The 13,380-nt window shown below is 49.9% G+C and overlaps 1 protein-coding gene and 1 long non-coding RNA gene across 3 annotated transcripts in view; one reads left to right on the top strand and one right to left on the bottom strand.

The window, feature by feature from the left end:
- LOC120314895 overlaps positions 1 to 5,319 on the top strand; it is a 24,405-nt gene extending 19,086 nt beyond the window's left edge. Inside the window, exon 6 of one of the 2 annotated variants that reach the window (XR_005558563.1) lies at positions 4,446 to 5,319. This is a non-coding gene — a long non-coding RNA (uncharacterized LOC120314895). The remainder of the gene's footprint in view (positions 1 to 4,445) is intronic. The other variant, XR_005558562.1, reaches the window with a different exon arrangement.
- The window catches only part of VPS51 (VPS51 subunit of GARP complex), a 16,940-nt gene extending 3,560 nt beyond the window's left edge, over positions 1 to 13,380 (bottom strand). The window contains exons 1-8 of the mRNA XM_039358439.1: positions 13,096 to 13,380; positions 11,484 to 11,613; positions 10,023 to 10,169; positions 9,597 to 9,816; positions 7,172 to 7,925; positions 5,526 to 5,741; positions 1,173 to 1,391; positions 306 to 418 (exon numbers count right to left, since the gene is read on the bottom strand). Of these exons, the coding sequence (XP_039214373.1) occupies positions 306 to 418; positions 1,173 to 1,391; positions 5,526 to 5,741; positions 7,172 to 7,925; positions 9,597 to 9,816; positions 10,023 to 10,169; positions 11,484 to 11,613; positions 13,096 to 13,365 (2,069 nt within the window). The 5' untranslated portion in view covers positions 13,366 to 13,380. The remainder of the gene's footprint in view (positions 1 to 305; positions 419 to 1,172; positions 1,392 to 5,525; positions 5,742 to 7,171; positions 7,926 to 9,596; positions 9,817 to 10,022; positions 10,170 to 11,483; positions 11,614 to 13,095) is intronic.

Below are 13,380 nucleotides of genomic sequence, written 5' to 3'. Positions count from 1 at the left end.
TGAATCTGGCTTCCCCCACTGACTCTGCTTGTCAGAAGCTCGCAAAAGGAGATCAACGTGACCTCAGGACACGTAATAACTTAGGCAAGAAAGGTCGTAAAATGGGGCAAAATTCCCTAAACAAATGTCTCACTTAACAACAGAACTTTTGGTCCCAGGTTGAGGACTACCTGCATTCTGCTCTTCTCCCCTTAGCCTCCGTGGTGGTCAAAGTCACTCTCCTTGCGAGAGCGTCTGCAGGTGTTTTACACCGAGGACGTAACTTCTGCACCCCACTTGCTAGGCGGCCTCTCCCTTTGGCTCACCTGGGAGTGTAGCTGGGTGCGTAGCGGCTCTGCTGTCTGGATATGGAAAAGGTTCGTTTGCTGGAATCGCTGCTCTGAGCTTTCCGCACCCCTTCCTCGTAGAGCAGGCCCACCTGCGAGAAGAGACCACGATAGGGAAATGCGAGTTGCTAGTAAGGCCGGGCCGGGGTAGCCCACTCCTGACTGGAGGCTGCCCCAAGCTGTCATATCTGCCATCTTCAGCTTCTGTCTCATCCATCCCGCTTAGTCAGCTAGCCAAAGAAGATTCCCGGCCTGAGATTTTTCCAAGACATGTGTCAGAATCCAATTATATTTCATTTCTAGTTATCGACTATGGAAAAACCCCATTTCTGCCCTCTCTGGATTCTGTCATACTACGAAGGGGAAGGGGGGTGAGCAAAGGGGCTTTATGGCCCTCACTTCCTTCATTAAAACTTCAAAGGGACTGAATGTGGATCTCACCAAGAGGACTGACCGTAACAATATGGCCATCGCCTTTCATCTACTCCTCTCTGAAGTCTCCCTTCCGCCGGCCGTGAGGAAAAAGGGGGTGGAAATGTAACGTTTGGGATTGTCGCTGGAAGGACGGTGGGGGGGGGGCTGCTTGGGAACACTTAAAACCTTGAATGGGAGGGGTTGGCCCCCAAGTCCTGTCTAGAATGCCTGCAACCATCTTCTCTTAATAAAGATGCCTGTTGGAAGAGATATTCCAAGACTTCTGTCTTCTTAAGATGCAAAGTGGGTTGGGCCCTTACAACACGCTTCCCTAGAGCAACAAACAGTTATAGACAACTCTCTGCCCGAAGCAGTTTCTTCAACTTCTTCCCAGGAAAATCCGGGGCTTGGCTGGGCCTTCCTTGCACTCACCTGCACGTCAATCGAGGTGGCGTCTTCCACCACCCTCTTCATGACGGCACGGACGTTGCGCGGTTCGATGGTGGAGATCCAGTCGCGCGTCTCCACGCTCTTGCGCAGCATCTGAGAGATGATCAGCCCCTGAACCTTCACGTAATGGTTCAGCAGCTTCTGGGCAGCCTCCCTGGCCTCGGCACACAGCACGGTGACCGGCGTCACGGGGGAGTGGTCCTGGGGGAGGGACAAGACCCAGTGAGAAGTGATAGCCCGGGAGGTAGGAAGACAAACTGAAGCCTCGCTCACCCCTGGAATTTTAAACAGCATCCCCTTTCCTGGAGATCTTCTGGACCTCTCCTCCCATCATCCTGGCAGGGGAGAATGGAGCCTGAAGTCCAACGCATCAGGAAGGCAGCAGTTGCTTCAGTGTTAATAGAGAGCTGGAAACATCAAGGACACCCTCACCAAAACTGACAGAGCAAGAGATTAATACAAAAGGCTGCATTAACAGAGGGGTAGAATCAAGATCACGTGAAGTATTAAGACCACTCTACAATGCCTTGGTAAGGCCACAGTTGGAATACTGCATCCAGTTTTGGTCACCACGATGTAAAAAAGATGTTGAGACGCTAGAAAGAATACAGAGAAGAGCAACAAAGATGATTAGGGGACTGGAGGCTAAAACATATAAGGAACAGTTGCTGGAATTGGGTATGTCTAGTTTAATGAAGAGAAGGACGAGGGGGGACATGATAGCCGTGTTCCAATATCTCAGGGGCTGCCCCAAAGAAGAGGGAGTCAAGCTATTTTCCAAAGCAGCTGAAGGCAGGAGAAGAAGGAACGGATGGAAACTAAGCAAGGAGAAAAGCAACCTAGAACTAAGGAGAAACTTCCTGACAGTTAGAACAATTAACCAGTGGAACTACCTGCCTCCAGAAGCAGTGAACGCTCCAACACTGGAAATTTTTAAGAGACTGGACAGCCATTTGTCCAAAATGGTATAGGGTTTCCTGCCTGAGCAGGGGGTTGGACTCGATGACCTCCAAGGTCCCTTCCAACTTTACTATTATTATTATCTATCCTTATTGCCATTTTAAGGAAGGTGGTCCTATTCCTGTTGCTTCCAGGAGCGCAATCCATTTTCGCTGGAGGAAAGATTTGAACGGCTTCCCGTTCGCAGCTCCTGTGCCAAGCTGGTGTTTTCTGGAGAGGCCTTGACAGAGGAGCAGATGCTCTATTTCGCTCTGAATTGTTATCTGTTGAAGTAATACAATCCAGGAGGAAGAGTTGTAGCCGTAATAGAGATTTTTTTTTTTGCCCAAAAGTCAGATTTCTACATAAGAGGGGGCAATGGCAACTGTGATGGGGGAAATTAAAACACTCTTCTTAAACATTCAGGATTTATCCAAGTCTGTTCATAAAAGGCAGCGTTCCTCAACGTGGCAACTTTCAGGCCTGTGGCCTTCAAGTCCCAGAATTCCCCAGCCAGCCTATGCTGAAGTCCACAGGTCTAAAAGTTGCCACGTTGAGGAACACTGGTTAGAGACGTTCATGCTGCTACATGCCTAGTTTTGTAATTAGGATGTTTAATCTGAGACAGACATCCATGCCTACGTTAATGTAAGACTTTCGGCTAATGTCTTGAATTGCAGGTGGTCTTCAACTTATGACAATTCAGCCTCAAATTTCTGTTGTTAAGTGAATCTGGCGTCCCCATTGACTTTGCCTTGCAGAAGATGGCAAAAGGGGATCACGTCCTCAGCAACGGTCATAAGTACGAGTCAGTTGCCAAGCGTCTGAATTCTGATCACGTGACCGTAGGGATGCTGCAAAGATCGTTAAGTGTGAAAACCGGTCCTAAGTCGCTTTTTTCCAGTGCCGTTTGTAAGCTTGAACGGTCACTAAGTAAATCGTTGTAAGTCGAGGACTGCCTGTGTTCTACTTTTTTTGTCTGCCCAATCTGGATTCTGAAGAGAGCGTGCTCAGAAGGGGCTCTGCTCAGAAGCTGCACCCACTCTGGGCTTTTCCCTGGGATTCCCCCCACGGCTAAAGAAGAGGAAGTGGCATCTTTTGCTATTGCAGGAGGCAATCGTGCAGTGGCGCAAGCAACATTCAGCGTTATCGCAACAAGGAAACTCCTAGGACAAATTGTGCAAAAGTGGCGTTGTGTACGACATGTATTCCTTCTCCTGTCATCAGCTTGCTGTGGCTTTATTTAAAAAAAATAAATAAACTGAAGGGAGGTTGCATAATAGTTAGAAATCCCCCCCCTCAATTAGAAGATGTTTGTGCATCCGATCAGCAGTGATCAGGGAGCACAATTATTTTATTCTACACTTCTCTCAATGGATTTTTGGCTTTATGGCAAACCTAGTCAAAGCAAACTAAATCTTTACTATGGTCATAGACCAGCATAACCCAGGATTTTCCTTATAGTTTGGAAGTTTTGCAGTCATGTTAAAGTATGAAAAGTCTAATCCAAGGGTCTTCAAATTTGGCGCTTTGATGACTTGTGGACTTCAACTCCCAGAATTCCTCAGCCAGGCACGCTGGGAGTTGAAATCCACAAGTCATCAAAGGGCCAAACTTGAAGACCCCTGGTCTAATCAGTATTTCTCAGCCTTGGCAGTTTTAAGAGGGGTGGACTTCAATTCCCAGAATCCCCCAGCCAGCATGCTTCAAGAGAGGTGGACCTCAACTCCCAGAATTCCCCAGCCAGCACGCTTCAAGAGGGGTGGATTCAATCAAGTCATAAAAGGGCCAAACTTGAAGACCCCTGGTCTAATCAGTGTTTCTCAGCCTTGGCAGTTTTAAGAGGGGTGGACTTCAACTCCCAGAATCCCCCAGCCAGCATGCTTCAAGAGAGGTGGACCTCAACTCCCAGAATTCCCCAGCCAGCACGCTTCAAGAGGGGTGGACTTCAACAAGTTATAAAAGGGTCAAGTTTGAAGACCCCTGGTCTAATCAGTGTTTCTCAGCCTTGGCAGTTTTAAGAGGGGTGGACTTCAACTCCCAGAATCCCCCAGCCAGCATGCTTCAAGAGAGGTGGACCTCAACTCCCAGAATTCCCCAGCCAGCAGAGGCACTATTGAGAATTTTGGGAGTTGGAGTCCACAGTGGGAAGTTCCCCAAGCTGAGAAATGTAGATGTTGTAGGAGGGCCACGTTAAGTCTATCGTGGTAGCAACATTCCTGACTAACAATATTATTAAAAGGCAAACTTTTTGTAAAGTTGCAGGTCACAAAAAGGTGCGCATTGTAATAAAATGTTTGATTCATTTCCTCATAGGTCTTCCTGGTCAGCAGGGTTATGGGGTACAACCAGAGAGCAGATTTGGACATCTCTGCCCTCATTCCGAAAATCTGGAACAGTTTCCCTGATGCTCGTTTAACAACCGTGTGACTAACTTAACAACTGCAGCGATCCACTTAATAACCGTGGCACGGAAAATCGTAACATGGGGCAAAACTCACTTAACAAATGTTTCACTTAGCAACAAAAGTTTTGGGCTCGACTGTGGTCGTAAGACGAGGTCTGCCTGTAGTTTTGTGACTGTCGAGATTTTTTTTTTTTGCAGTTTCTGGCACTCAAGCAGAATGGATTCGGATTTACGACGCTGTGATTCCCTTAATGACTGCTGTCAAAACAGGTCTGGTCGTACGGATGCCTCGACTTACGGCTGTCCCGACTTAGGGCCCAAATTCCTGTCCCGATTGCAGTGCTAAGTCGAGGACTTGCTGTAGCATGTAATGTTAGCGCTGAAATGAATTAGAACTCTCTTCCAAACGATACACCAAGCTGCCCCGTCACCGTCTGCATGTCAACGGGGAAGGGGCTGCTGATATCCTGAAGTCTTCCCAGGACGTCCTCGGTGCAGCTCGATTAGGATGTTTCTGGAGAAAGCAAAGCGGGATCTCCATCCTCAGTTAAGAGTGACTGTGAGCCATAAGAAAAACTCCTAATTCTTGGACGACGTCGTAAGGCAGGGGATAAGGCTTGCAGGGACTCAAGGAAGAACCCAACCCTATGCGCCTCTTAAAGAGCCGAGGTGGCGCAGCAGTTAGAGTGCAGTACTGCAGGCCACTTTAGCTGACTGTGTTCAGCAGGTCAGCGGTTCAAATCTCACCGGCTCAAGGTTGACTCAGCCTTCCATCCTTCCGGGGTAGGTAAAATGAGGACCCAGCTTGTTGGGGGCAACGTAAATATATATATATACATTGCTTACTGGTGTACACAGCTTAGAGAGTGCTTGCACTTAAAGCGGTATATAAGTCTCATAAATAAATAAATAAAATAAATAAAACGAGGCCCGCCAGGTTTTAATTTCTGAGTTTGGTCTCCCCCCCCCCCACCAGCCTTCGGCCCTACCTGCACCAGGAACTGCTCATCGGTCAAGGTGAGGATGTAGCTGATGGTGGCCGTTTCGTAATCCAAGCAGAGTCGGGAGAGGAGCAGCAAAAGAGCCGGGGGGCTGGACCCGCCTTTGTCGCCCGGGCTCTCGCAGAACTGCCGGGCGATCTGGCAAAGAGACTTGATAAAGCTGACCACGAGGCCTTCCCGGACACCCTGGCTGCAGAATTCACCCTAGAGAAAAATAAAAGGGACACGCTAGTCCAGGGCTTTTCAACCTTTTCACCCATTGTACCGCTTTTAGGATATGGCAACATATGAGCCGAGGTGGCGCAGCAGTTAAGAGTGCAGTACTGCAGGCCACTTTAGCTGACTGTGTTCAGCAGGTCAGCGGTTCAAATCTCACCGGCTCAAGGTTGACTCAGCCTTCCATCCTTCCAGGGTAGGTCAAATGAGGACCCAGATTGTTGGGGGCAATGTAAATATATATATGTACATTGCTTACTGGTGTACACCGCTTAGAGAGTGCTCGCACTTAAAGCGGTATATAAGTCTCATAAATAAATAAATAAATAAATAAATAAAATAAAATAAACATCCGAATACTACCCGTCGCCTAGCAAGGGGTCAAAAACTTGATGACCACCCCCCAAAAAGGAAAAAGGCGATAAAGTGCAGGTAGTCCTCGACTTACAACAGTTCGCTTAGTGACTGTTCGAAGTTACAATGGCACTGAAAAAAGTGCCCCCCAAGGCACAGCCAAGCAAGACACCTGCCTGCCCGCCTGGTGGCGCTCTTCCTCCTGTCCGAGGTTTTCATTGTTGTGAGCATTTCTGTTGAGGATTGGAAGTGGGGGTGGGGGGGTGTTTGGTTTTTATTCCCCCCCCCCCGTCTGCTGGGTGGTTGCAGCAGGTTTTGGTCACTTCACATGTGACCAATCAGCTGGAATGTTGCAGCCTCTCCAGGGTCTTGTGATTTACATTCAGATGCTTGGCAACTGATTCATATTTATGACGGTCACAGTGTCCCAGGGTCATGTGAAGTGACCAAAACCTGCTGCAACCACCCAGCAGACGGGGGGGGGGGGAATAAAAACCAAACATCCCCCCACTTCACCCCAGCTGCCAATCCTCCACAGAAATGCTCACAACAATGAAAACCTCGGACAGGAGGAAGAGCGCTGCCGGGTGGGCAGGCAGGTGTCTTGCTCAGCTGTGGCTTGGGGGGCATTTTTTTCAGTGCCATTGTAACTTTGAACAGTCACTAAGTGAACTGTTGTAATTCGAGGACTAACTGTACTTTATCACTTTTTTCCTTTTTTTTTTTGGTCATCAAGTTTTTGTCCCCTTGCTAGGCGACGGGTGGTCCTCGGATGTTGCCATATCCTGAAAGTGGTACAATTGGGCGAAAAGGTTGAAAAGCCCTGCTTTATAGGGCAACATCTACTCAACCTTTCCCAAGCTTGAAGATACGTGGACCAACTGCCATGCTGGCTGAGGAATTCTAGAAGTTGAAGTCCACAAGCCTTAAGGTTGCCAGGTTTGGAGAGCCCTGGGCTAGAATCAGCCCTGGTGACGGGGATTCTGGGAGTTGAAGTCCACATGTCTTCAAAGTTGTTAAGGATGAGAGAGAGGGCTTTCTCATTGTCATAATCCTTCTTTTACCTTGAAGTAAGGCTTGTTTGAGAAGTTGATGTCCTTGGCTGTGAAGAGGTGGACGTAGGTGAGGACAGACTTGATCTGGTTGAGGATGGAAGACGAGATGGTGCCCAGCAGCTCTGCCAGGCTGGGATTCTCCTTCCCCACCAGGCGAGGGGCAGCCAAGGACTGGCGCACGTCCGTCAGGCAGTCCAGGTAGAAGCTCTCCAAGGCCTGCAGGTACTGTCGGATGCGCTCCTTGGCTGCCCGCACCACGATCTCCGTCCCTACGGCTGCTGCCTGCGAGGCTGGCAAAAGCCTGGCCAGGGCTTGCAGGCGCCGGTGGAAGCGGTCCAGCGCCCGCACCAGCAGCGAGTTGTCGCCCACCCCCTTTTCCAGCTGAATGCGCCTCTCCACCAGGGCGAAGTAGCGCGCCATCAGGCCGTCGACAAAGGCCACCAGCTTGTCGTGAGCCATGTGGGCGATGCCCTGGGCGCCCTCCCGGTTGATGAACAGCTCCTGGTAGGAGGCAATCACCAGGCAGAGGTTGCTGACGAAGCTGTTGCACCCGCGGTCCGTGAATTCAAGGATGTCGGTGGCTGGGCCGCCCGCCCCGAAATGCAGCCCGTCGCCCAGTTCGGCCTCCAGGTTCCGCAGCTCAGCCTCCAGCCGGCAGTGGGCGTGGGAGAGGAATTCGTCGCACAGCTCTTCCGCCGGCTCACCCAGCTGCAGCAGCAGTTCCACACATTCAGCTAAGTCCTTGGCACCTGAGCCTCCATCCCTGGAGAAAAACAAAACAGGGGGACTCATCAGAAGGCTCAACTAGAAGGAGTCCTCGACTTACAACAGTCTGTTTCGTGACCGAAGTTACAACACCACCGGAGAAAATGACTTATAACTGTTTTTCACTTTTCCAACCATTGCAGCATCGTTGTGGTCATATGATCAAAACCCAGACGCTTGGCAACTGACTAGTACTTATGACGGGTCACAGTGTCCCGGGATCACGTGATCCCCTTTTGTGACCTTCTGACAAACAAAGTCAATGAGGAAGCTGGATTCACTTAATAGCCGTGCTACTAACTTAACAACTGTAGTGATTCACTTAACAACAGTGGCAAGCAAGGTCATAAAATGGGGCAAGATTCACTTAACAAATCTCACCTAGCAACATAAATTTTGGACTCTGTTGCGGTCATAAGTGAACACCCTGCAATTTACAGGTTGTCCTCAACATACAACCACAATTGGTTGTAGCATCACTTCCCCAAATTGATTTCTTTCAGGCGATTTAATTAAGAAATGTACTTTCGAAGTACATTTTATTTAACATTTATTTATCTCACCGGCCCTTTTATACTGGTAGTCCTCGGCTTATGACCACAATTGAGTCCAACATTTATGTTGCTCAGTGAGATGCTTGTTAAGCGAGTTTTGCCCCATTTCATGACTTTTCTCGCCATAGTTGTTAAGGGAATCACTGCAGTGGTTAAATTAGTAACCCGGTTGTTAAGTGAGTCCGACTTTGCTGGTCAGAAGGCCACCCAAGTTGCAAAAGCTTGTGGCTGGGCTGTTTTAGCCCTCTGCGAATTCAGTGACCTTCCGGGCCAACCGGCTCCCCTAGTCCAGGGCTTTTCAACCTTTTCATCCATTGAACCACTTTTAGGATATGGCAACATCCGAATACCACCAGTCGCCTAGCAAGGTGTCAAAAACTTGATGACCAAAAAAAAAAGGACAAAAGTGATAAAGTACAGGTAGTCCTCGACGTACAACAGTTCGCTTAGTGACTGAAGTTACAATGGCACTCAAAAAAGTGCCCACAAGCCACAGTCGAGCAAGACACACCTGCCCGCCCACCTGGCGGCGCTCTTCCTCCTGTCCGAGGTTTTCATTGTTGTGAGCATTTTTGTTGAGGATTGGCAGCGGGGGTGAGGGGGTGTTTGGTTTTTATTCCCCCCCGTCTGCTGGGTGGTTGCAGCAGGTTTTGTTCACGTCACATGACCCTGGGACACTGTGACCGTCATAAATATGAATCAGTTGCCAAGCATCTGAATGTAAATCACAAGACCCTGGAGAGGCTGCAACATTCCCGCTAATCGGCACTTCTTCTGGGTTCAGCAGAAGCATCAGGATCAGTGCTGAGCTGCAGCTGGAGCCTGGCACTGATCCTGGTGCTTCCACTGAGCCCTGACAGCCCCAAAGTGCCAATCAGCTGGAAAGCGGCACTGATCCTGGTGCTTCTGCTGAGCCCTGACAGCCCTGCAGCTCCAGCCGTCTCTCGCTCAGGCTTGTGCGGTGCTGCCCCCGGTTCAGCTCATTCCCTTCCCCCACTACCATTTTTCTAGGATGGTCGCGTACCACCTGCCAGGTGCCAATGTAGCACAGGTGGTACCCGTACCACTGGTTGAAAAGCCCTGCCCTAGTCTCACTGCCTCCTCTGGATGCCTACCGGAATTTCTCCCGAAGCTTCTGAGCGAGGTCAGCCATGATCTTCTGGCAGTCGTCCTGGATGCCCCGGAAGGAGGGCATCTGTTGGTACTGGTGGAGGATGCAGCGGGCTTTGCTGTAGTACCGGACCGCTTGCCCGTAGGCCGCCAGCTCCACGCACTTGGTGAGGCGGGCCGGAAGCTCAAACAGGAATTGTAGCTTGCGCAGCAGCGCATGGACTCCTGGGGTTGGGAGATCAAGAGACACGGGTTATGCTCTTCTCCGTTTGGGAACTAACACATTCCTCTCAAAGTGGTAAGCGGCGTTGCTACATCTGCCAGTGAATTTCTGCCAAATGTGCCGGTTGCGTACAGGCAGTCCTCGGCTTATGACCACTTACAGCCAAAATTTCCGTTGCTAAGCAAGATGGTTGTTAAGACACACCCACCAGACAGCTTGGTGATCTGCTCGTGTTGATCCTGCAGGGTCCCACTGATGCTGGCGCTAAACTCGGTGATCACGGCCATGTTGGCAGCCAGGCAATCCATCTCATCTTCCATCTTCTTGAAGTCGTTCTTCATCTTGCGGATTGTGTCTAGCGGGGGGAAAGGAAAGGAGTAACCGAATAACAGAGTGGGAAGGGACCTTGGAGGTCATCTAGTCCAACCCCCTGTCCAAACAGGAGACCCTATACCATTTCAGGCAAGTGGCTGTCCAGTCTGTTCTTAAAGGCTTCCAGTGTTGGAGCACCCACAACGTCTGAAGACAAGCAAGTTCCACTGATTAATTGTCCTCACTTTTAGGAAGTTTCTCCTTAATTCCAGTTTGCTTCTCTCCTTGATGAGTTTCCATTCGTCGCTTCTTCTCCTGCCTTCAGGTGCTTTGGAAAATAGGCTAACCCCCTCCTCTTTGTGGCAGCCCCTCAAATACTGGAATGCTGCTATCATGTCCCCCCCCCAGTCCCTTCTTTTCTCTAGACTGGCCAAACCCAATTCCTGCAACTGTTCTTCATATGTTTTTGTCTTGCATGGGTTTATTCTAGGTGGCTTACAACAATAAAAAGAAGAAATGACAAGAGCGTGAACAGAACAGAAAATAACAGAACAATAAACTAAACAATGAAAGAGAACACAATGAGAAATACAACTCTATGATTACCGCAAAAGATGAAATATACTCAGATGAAATGCTCGCAATTAGGGTCAAAAGCATGACAGAAAAAAAGTATTTCGGCAGGGTTTTTTCTCCTCTACCTCCAGAGCAGTGGTTCTCAACCTTTTTAATGCCGCGACCCCCCAACCGGTCATAAGTCGAGGAGTACTCAACCGGTCGTAAGTCGAGGACTACTCAACCGGTGCAGCACCGTTTGCAGAATGGGACTTTTGGCAGGCTCAGCAGGGCAGAGGCAGCCTGGACAATTCCTACTGGCTTTTGAAAGCCAATAGAATGAGATTCTATTCAAGAGAGTCTGTTCTATTGGCTTTCAAAAGCCAATAGAATAAAAGGGAGTAGCACAGCTAAGGAAAAGGGGAAAAAAATGGCGGACTGCGTTGTTTGGCGACCCCCGTGAAATGGTCGTTTGACCCCAAATGGGGTCCCGACCCACAGGTGGAGAACCACTGCTCCAGAAGCATGGGAGCCACTACAAAGGCCTGCAATCTCACCCAACTCCCGTGGACTTCTCAGGGGAGGGGGCTTGACAGGCTTCCTTTGCAATGCTGAACATTCCCAGAGAATCATACTGCATAATCATAAAAATTCATCCCCCAGTCGAGGACTGACCTGTACATCTAAAGACAGTTTTTCAGGCAACACAGTCCTAAACCACTTATGATGCTTTATGTGAAAAGCATCAATTTTCAAGTCTTTATACATTCCACAGGGCAAGGTATCCCCTTCCCCACATTACCTGTGGCTGAAATGAACTTGTTGTAATTCTCATAGACCAAGGTCTGCATGTCACTATCCAGGGCTCGGATCTGCTTCACCATGTCTGTCTCACAGTCCATCAGCTGAGCCAAAGGGCATTCTTTCCGCAGCTGATAAGAGAAAAAAATAATATGTTTTCTGGTGGCAGAAAACAGCTTCGCTGGTTCTTTTGTCTTTATTGCAAGATTGTAAGATTGGCAGAAAAAAGCTGAGACCAAATCAACATCTACGGAGAGGGAATACTCATTGAGGAAGACCAAGACTTTGAGACAGTTTTTTTTTTTTTAGCAACAGCACTTAGACTTATATACCACTTCACAGTGGTTTTACAGTCTCTCTAGCCGGTTTATAGAGTCAGCATCTTGCCCACAACAATCTGGGTCCTCATTTTGCCCACCACAGAAGGATGGAAGGCTGAGTCAACTTGGAGCCGGTCAGGATTGAACTGCTGGCATTGAGCAAGCCTGCAAAGCTGCATTCTAAATACTGCACCACCATGGCAATAGAACAGTAGAATAGGAATAAGAATAGGAATAGAACAGCAATAGCGCTTAGACTTATATCCCGCTTCACAGTGCTCTACAGCCCACTCTAAGCAGTTTACAGAGTCAGCCTCTTGCCCCCAACAATCTGGGTCCTCATTTTACGGCCTCGGAAGAATAGAAGACCGAGTCAACCTTGAGCCGGTCAGGATCGAACTGAGTGAGCAGTGTTAGCCTGCAATGTTGCACTCTAACCACCGATCTAATACAGGTCTGATTTTATGACACACACCCCTCCCATTTAACTCCAAAGTCCAGAATTTAAAACACAAAATAACAGAAGGTCTTCTAGTCTAATCGAGTCCTCAAGCAGGAGACCACATACTAGGGGTCTTCTAACTTGGCCCTTTTATGACTTGTGGACTTCAACTCCCAGAATTCCTCAGCCAGCGTGCCTGCCTGAGGAATTCTGGGAGTTGAAGTCCACAAGTCACAAAAGGGCCAAGTTTGAAGAGCCCTGCCTTATACCATCCAGGACAAACGGCTGTCCATTCTCTTCTTAAAAGCCTCCAGTGATGGAGCAGCCACAACTTCTGGTGGCAAGCTGTTCCACTGGTTAATTGTCCTCGCTGTCAGGGAGTTTCTCCTTAACTCCAGGTTGCTTCTCCCCTTGATTAATTTCCATCCGCTGTTTCTTGTCCTGCCTTCTGCTGCTTTGGAGAATAGGCTGAATCCTCCCCTCTCCTCCCCCAGCCTAGATTAAGCTGCCAATCTGTCTCCCCTGCAACTGGCCCCAGCTCTTTTCTACCCAGGGCCCACCGGGATGGATGGCGTGTAGCTTCCATAACCCTCCAGGGCCAAGAAGAAACTGGACAACCGGGATGGAATAAGGAGTCTTGTCTTTGGGCAGAGGGCTGGACTAGATGACCTCCAGGGTCCCTTCCAGCCCTAGGGTGGCCAAAGGGGACGATGGGGGCTGTAGTCCTCCTAGAGGATGGGGAAGGCGAAAAGCAACGCGAAAGGGCCGTCCTCGAGCAGCGCGGGCCTTCTGCACGCGCTCAGAAGCCCCTTCGGCAGAGGGGCGTGTCCCAAGCCCCGCCCCCCTCCCACCTTGGTAAGGTAGATTTCCGGGTCGAAGTGGGGCCCGTTGATGTCGGTGGGGCCGCCCAGGTCGCCCCTGGCCGGGTCGGCCAAAGCCTCGCCCGCCGGGTCCGGCAGCCCGTAGTAGAGCTTCAGCATCCCGTGCGGCCGCCGCTTCTCGCCCGGAGGCTCCGCGCCGCCTTCGGGCTGAGCCGCCGCCATGGAAAAGCGCCCGGGCTGCCGTGGGGGAGGCACTTCCGTCGCGGGGCTGACGTAACCGGAAACTCCGCCTGTCTCCATGGAGACGCGCCGCTC

Source organism: Crotalus tigris, unplaced genomic scaffold (assembly GCF_016545835.1).
Source record: "Crotalus tigris isolate CLP2741 ecotype Arizona unplaced genomic scaffold, ASM1654583v1 scf7180000019021.11574027:1482141, whole genome shotgun sequence".
Lineage (NCBI taxonomy): Eukaryota > Metazoa > Chordata > Lepidosauria > Squamata > Viperidae > Crotalus > Crotalus tigris.
This window is presented reverse-complemented; position numbering and strand designations above follow the sequence as displayed.